Source organism: Carassius auratus, unplaced genomic scaffold (genome assembly GCF_003368295.1).
Source record: "Carassius auratus strain Wakin unplaced genomic scaffold, ASM336829v1 scaf_tig00017722, whole genome shotgun sequence".
In the NCBI taxonomy this organism is placed as follows: Eukaryota; Metazoa; Chordata; class Actinopteri; order Cypriniformes; family Cyprinidae; genus Carassius; species Carassius auratus.
The window spans coordinates 1-6,536 of record NW_020524809.1 but is presented as its reverse complement, the minus strand read 5'-3'; the positions used below and the strand labels follow the sequence as shown (position 1 = coordinate 6,536).

At 38.9% G+C, this 6,536-nt stretch overlaps 1 protein-coding gene and 1 pseudogene across 1 annotated transcript; one reads left to right on the top strand and one right to left on the bottom strand.

Annotated features, from left to right (window-relative positions):
• Positions 1-53: 53 nt before the first annotated feature.
• LOC113075838 (tRNA:m(4)X modification enzyme TRM13 homolog) lies at positions 54-3,196 on the top strand (annotated as a pseudogene).
• Positions 3,197-3,213: 17 nt separating this feature from the next.
• LOC113075835 (leucine-rich repeat-containing protein 39-like) lies at positions 3,214-6,530 on the bottom strand. The gene is made up of 9 exons (XM_026248494.1): positions 6,385-6,530; positions 5,786-5,883; positions 5,699-5,706; positions 4,538-4,694; positions 4,316-4,452; positions 4,070-4,215; positions 3,816-3,968; positions 3,493-3,635; positions 3,214-3,340 (listed from the first exon to the last, which is right to left on the bottom strand). The coding sequence occupies exons 1-9, from the start codon at positions 6,510-6,512 to the stop codon at positions 3,270-3,272; spliced, it is 1,041 nt and encodes a 346-aa protein (XP_026104279.1). The 5' UTR covers positions 6,513-6,530; the 3' UTR covers positions 3,214-3,269.
• Between the last annotated feature and the right edge of the window lie 6 nt (positions 6,531-6,536).

The following is a 6,536-nucleotide window of genomic DNA, read 5'->3' as shown; positions in this document are numbered from 1 at the left end:
GGTTTTAGAATAGTTAGAGATTATACGGACAGACAGACAAACAAACAAACAAACATATTTTTCCCCCTCAACTCTGTTGTTCATGGCTCTTATTTTGAAATGTGTTGCGGAAGTGAGTCAGTTGCGTCCTCAACATGGAGGGGTTCGTGGCAGACGGCGTGTCAGCGCCTTTACCTGGACGATGTGCTTTTTATGTAGCAAAAAAGAAACGATACTGCAAGATGATTGTTGGAAGTGGGAAAACTTTCTGCGGGGAACATGCAAACGCTGTATGTGGATGGAAATACGTTATACTGGCAATGTTGTGCTACCCCTGAATGGATGCACTACTACTTAACTTAAGTTACTCCTATTAATAGATCAAATGAGTTATTGTTTTCTAAAAATTTGATGTCATTTCAATATAGGGTGAAGAAGAGAGTGAGAAAAAACGAATACCCTGTCCTCTGGACCCCAAACAGTAAGAAGTTCACTCTTCTAACAAGTCTGAGAAAGTTTCTGTAGTGTTTAAGTAGTTCAGTCCAAACTGAATCAATAATTATTCCAGAGTTTTAAATTCATGCATAAAGAAATGTTATATCTGGCTTGAATGTTTCTTAATAAATTAATTAATGTGAAACTTGACAAATCTAGAAGTGAATGCATTATGACTGGTGTCATTGCATCATTTTGCATTTGAAAGACTTTGATATACATACATGTAATATTTCACATTAAGGACATATTTAAAAACCTAAAAAATGTGTGTTTTAAAATTAACCTCTGTATCCTACTGTCATATAGTCAATATGAAATATTGAGGTTCAGTCTGAGGTGGTTTTAAGGGTCATTTAATGTCAACATTTGTAAATAAAGAGAAATAAAATGACATTTGTACATTTGTGTTAAGAACATTAGTCATCATTTATAACTATTTTTAAAGTTAAATTTGGATTATTCCTAAAACTTATAACAAGTAGAGTTTTGTCCCATATCTAAGTTGTAGAGTTTGAACCTTTATGTTTTTTATGTTAAAAAATCTTCTCTCCTGACACAAACAGCACTGTTTTTGAAGATAATTTGGCTAAACACCTGAAGAAATGCAACTCTAAGGAGAAACCAAAACCTGTATGTATAAATAATTCCACCTACAATTATTTCTGAAGAATACTTTGTAATAACATTAGAAAAATGAAATCCATGTGGCATAACACAATGCTTGGCTGCTATTAATGGCTGCTATGTTTGATTTGTTTATAGATTTATTATGTGAAGGATATCAATGCAGGGTCTGCAAATGAAGATGAACCTATAGAGGAGGTGATTGTATTGGTTATGAGAGCATGCGAATCGAGATTTCATGGCTTTAAGTAATAGATATGTGATTAATAATGTTGCATCAATGCAGATAACCATTGCTGAGCGATCCAAAGAGGAACTGGAAAAGTTGATTGTGAAACTCAAAACTGCACTGAAGGGTATCCAACGGTCACTTGAGTTTCATCACATGATTATTAAATCTGGTTAGGCCAATGTCATTTTTTTAAATGTAATTATAAGCCATTTGTACGTATTTCCTCAGGACTAAATACCAAACTCGTTGAAAAAATCCTCTCCCATGCTGCTTTACATGAGCCTCTAAGTGACCCAAAGAATGGAGATTCTGCCTTTAAACACCTCAAACAACAGGTAAAGCACTCCAGAACCGCTTAAGCACACATACTATATATAAATAATCTTTGTTTATCCTCATTTTCAAGATATGTTTCACAGGCTTCAATTCTTGGAAACATGGAGGTTTTAGAACTGCTCGGCCCGAACAGATGCTACATAGAGTTTGGAGCAGGGAAAGGAAAACTCTCCCACTGGATTCACATCGCTCTTAAAGCAGCTGAAAATGTGAATTTTTTACTTGTGGAAAGGTCCAGTACTCGCTTTAAGGTGAGGTTTATTCGCATAAAGCTATCCTTTCGTCAAATTCAGAAAAATATTGTTCTTTCGACTCAAAAGTGAGGCTGAATTTCAATTTGATGTGTTTAGGTGGATGGCAAGCACAAAAATACAGGCTCGACGTTTGATAGGCTTCAGGTTGATATTCAGCACCTTGATTTATGTGAGTAAACTAGTTGTAATTGTCTTAATATATTCTAAAATTAATTGTTTTATTATATTATTTTGATCTGCTAATAAACAACTTCTTTGTACCTTTCAGCAAAGGTCCCTCTCCTGAGAAATAAAGGACTTCCTATTATTGGTGTTGGGAAGCACCTCTGTGGTGCAGCAACAGGTTGAAGAGAATTACTTAAACATCATTATGGTATCAGTACTACTAGATTGAGTTTTTGTTGACTTGACTCCACAGATCTGGCCCTTCGGTGTTTATTTGAGCACAACTGCTCTGACAAAGATGATGAACCTCCAACAAAGCGCATAAAACTCCATCAGAATGAGGGTGCTGGTGATTTTATTAAGCCTGTTCCCTCAACCGAAGGCAGGGAGACTGGCGAAAGGCTCATAGTGTCAGGACTGGCCATTGCTCTTTGCTGCCACCACCGTTGCGACTGGAGACACTACGTGGGAAAAGACTTCTTCACGAAGAGAGGTCTTGGACCAGAAGAGTTTGCTGCTTTTCAGCGCATGTCAAGCTGGGCTACTTGTGGGATGAGAAAAATTGGGTCCAATACAACGGATAAACGAAGTGAACATAAAACAGGTGAAGAGGAAGAACATGAGATATGCGAGGACACTTTACCAGATCCCCTCAATGGGTGAGTTTTCTGCTGATCGACCAATACAAATTGCATCAAGATCATGATCTCATTTTTAACGTTTTTCCTTGCAGTTTGATGTCAGTTGAAGACCGGGAACAGATCGGATGGCTTTGTAAGCGTCTGATTGACCATGGCAGAGTGTATTACCTTCAGCAAAAAGGCTTTGAAACCAACCTGAAATACTACACAAGCAGAGACATTTCATTGGGAGAATGTGTTACTAACAGCCGTTCCCGCAGCCAATCAGAACAGAGATGAATCTCAACAGCCTTCTTAAACAAGACAAACTAGCACAAGTGCAGGACACATGTCCTTCATTTGATTTGATCAATGTTGATGCATTTTTATTTTTTTAGCTCATCCACAAACATTAGTTATGACATACTAGCAGAAAGCAGCAACTCCAACAAACAGCATAGACGAGATGTTTAAAAGGCGTGAAGTGCTCTTCACAAAACGTGGTGGGGAACAAACTTGACATGATGGACCGGCAGATCAAGACAGAAGCCAGCATGCAAGTCACAAAGAAGATGCGGTCTCTGACACGCCTTCCAATGTCACATTTATCACTGATGTGAAAGTTTGGGATCCTGCAAGAGACATTTAACACAAAAGTTGATCTTTAAAAGGCTCTCAAGGCTTTAATTTCATTGTTTGATTAACTTATGAAACAAGTTACAATAAAAAAAAAATAAGTTCAGCTACCAATTTTGCACACAATACATATTGAGTACGGCATAACCTCTTTTCCGGGCCTCTTGGATGTAGAAGTGCATGAACTCGCGACCAAACATCTCCCTGTCATTCTCTTCTTCATCTGCATCCTCTTTTAAGTCAGGAAGCGTCACATCATATGTCAAAGGATTGTCTCGGAAATTCACAAACCTGCAGAATGAGCATTTTAAACTTCGTAATCATTTGTAAAAATGCGCAAGGATGCAGACGTGAATGCTTCACCAGTGCTAAGCAACTCAGTCCAAGAAGCATTTGCATTTTGCATTTACAAGTTTTTTTTTATTGGTCCCCAATGACAGTCTACAAATTGAATAATAGTTTAGTGCTTACCTGAGGTTACTCATGCCCTCCATAAGTGGAGGAATGTCTCGTAGTTTATTTTTGCTCAGAACTAGCGTGTCCAGACTTTGCATGCGACAGATATTGTCTGGCAGGTACTCTAGTTCGTTTCTTGGGAGCCACAAGGTGTGAAGTTTCTCCATTCTAAATTGGGATGTAAAGTTTATAAAAATCTTGTTTCTATTAGTACTACGTTGACAGAAAATAATGAGCCGATGTTGCTTGTTTGTTATTTAGTATTTTACCTGTGAATATCTTCTGGCAAACTTTCCAACCTGTTGCTGCCCATGTCTAGCCACTCTAGAGAAGGAAGGTTGACCACACAATCTGGGATGGTGGTGAACTGGTTCATGGAGAGGTCCAAGTGATACAGCTTCTTTAGATTGCTAAGCTAAGGAAATAAGATCAAAGTAAGCACAGGCAGTAGGTTTATAGAGAGTTTTAAAGACCAAATATGTTGTGTATACATATGTGTTCAATGATATTGATACCTGAGTCGGCAACTCATCCAGATTTTCGTTCATTGAAAGTTCCAGTTTCTCCAGATTTTCACAGCAACCAAGTTCTTCTGGTACGCAGCTTACTTTATTATAGCTCAAAAACAGCTCTCTTAACCGAGTTAGTTTGCCTGTTAGTTATAAGAGCATATCTGAGAGTTACTTTGGCTAAAGAAAGTCAAAGTTTGTACAAATTACACCAGTTTTTGTACTGACCGATTTCTTTAGGTATTTCTGTGACTGAATTGCGAGACAGGTCCAAGACTATGAGACTCTCAAAGCTTGAGATGAACCGGGGGATTTTTTTAAGTCCTATTCGGTGTAACTGCCATTCTTGGATCTGGGAGAGTTGAACTAGAGCTGGAGGAAGAGTCTGCGAAAAGAGTGCAAAGAATGAAAACCAAACACTAGATAGGAGAAAAAAAATCATTAAAGCCAGTAGGACTGCTATATCTGCAATAAACAAGCATTGTTGTCTAGCTCTTTTTCTTTTAGAAGTCTGGAATGTCCAATCCTGTTTCTGGAGGGCCACCTTTCTGTGGAGTTCAGCTTCTACCTCCATTAAGCACACTTACCCTGCGTACAATTCGGGCTCATCCCTATGTCTTAATCCCTCCAAAGGGTTTACCCTCTGGAGTGAGAGCTTCTAAAGGTTTAGGGGACCAAACAACTGTTTCTTGAAGTGCCCTTCTGCGTCATCACACTGTGCCCACACGCAGGCGCTGTCATCATGCAAAGAATCTGCTCAAAGGATCATGGGAGCCCGAAGTTTCCAAGTGTTGTACCCTTCGAAATCCTTCATTCTGAAGGCCCTTTGAAGTAGCCAGTTTTGAGCCCTTCCATTAGAAATGACTCTTCAATATGGCGGCCATTTGTTTTCACTCCAAAGTGCCCTTCGGAAGGCGATATATCCCGTTTGGAACACACCATCAATCAAGGTTTTTAAAATGACTTTAAATACCTAGGCAGGTGTGTTTGAGCAGGTTGAAGCTAACCTTTGCAGGAACTCCAGAAGCAGGATTGGATGCCTTTGCTCTAAGTACTGCCACAAACCATATCATAGTCCAAAGGTGTCCAATCTTGTTCCTGGAGGCTCAGTGTCCTGAGTTTAGCTGTAACCCTAATTAAACCTGATCCAGCTTATAAACTGGTTCTGGAGCTAGAGGACCACATTCCTTCTAAGTATACTTTCAATCTTGATTAAACACCTGAAACAACTAGTCAGGGTCTTCAGAAGGTAAATTCTGTAGGAATGGAAACCTCCAGAGTGGAACTGGACAACTGTGCCAAGTGTAGGTGACTTGGGCGCAAGCCCATTCATCGCCCCTTTGGGATAAGACCTTTATTTATATATTTGTCAATGAGTCAATGGTACACCTTGCTCTCTAGATGACAGCACTGGATTTTTGATTCTAATTTGAATCTGACCACAAAATCCAAAGCACAGAATTCTTTACCTTCCACTCTCCTGTTCAATACGCAGGATGACGCGCCCTTCCTCTGTCACAACTTTTTCCTTTAGCTTGGCCAAAGTGATACGATCCTCCCAAGCACCTGTCAACCTAAGCCAAAGATTTTGAACTATTCAAAAACTCTCTTTATACTAAATCTGTTAACGGAGGTTTCAGGATAAATTAAGTGGTTCTCAACTGGTTCTTCAGGATCCAGATTTTACTTAGGACATCAAGGGGCAACCCAAAACAGTACTAAAGCCAAAATTAACATTTGGTGCAGTATGGTTTGTATCTTTTTTTTTTAACCTTGCATAGTTTAGTTCATGGTTTTAAAAGATGAAGCTCATGTCAAACAACTTCCCATGCTGATAAATATTTGGCGAGCTTTTACAAAGTAACAAATGAATCATAGAGTTTGAGTGGACTCTTGACCTTTAATGCTGAAAAGTATTTTCAACATAAATCCCAACTATACATGATTTTATGATTACTGTTCGCACTTAGTATCCTGAAATGCTTTTTAAGATCACGATCCACCAGTTGAGAACCTTTACTTAAAAAAAATTATAATTATGCTTCCCATGGGATATATGACAGTAATGGACTTACCTACCCACTGCTCTCCTGTCTCTCTGCTCTATCTCCTTCTTCAGTTCATCTTTGCTTTTCTTTATCCTGGTTTCCCACAGAGCCTTGATAGAGTTCACCGCCCCACAGCACACAGTGACCCCCGTCATGGTGATACAGAGCCCCAAATATCA

Excerpts from the sequence above, each read along its gene's own strand:
- LOC113075835 (XM_026248494.1), bottom strand. The coding sequence starts at position 6,512 with ATGACGGGGGTCACTGTGTGCTGTGGGGCGGTGAACTCTATCAAGGCT. Across the intron at positions 4,453-4,537 it reads AGAAATACCTAAAGAAATCG|GCAAACTAACTCGGTTAAGA; the intron begins GTCAGTACAAAA and ends TATAACTAACAG. Across the intron at positions 3,636-3,815 it reads GAGGGCATGAGTAACCTCAG|GTTTGTGAATTTCCGAGACA; the intron begins GTAAGCACTAAA and ends CTCATTCTGCAG.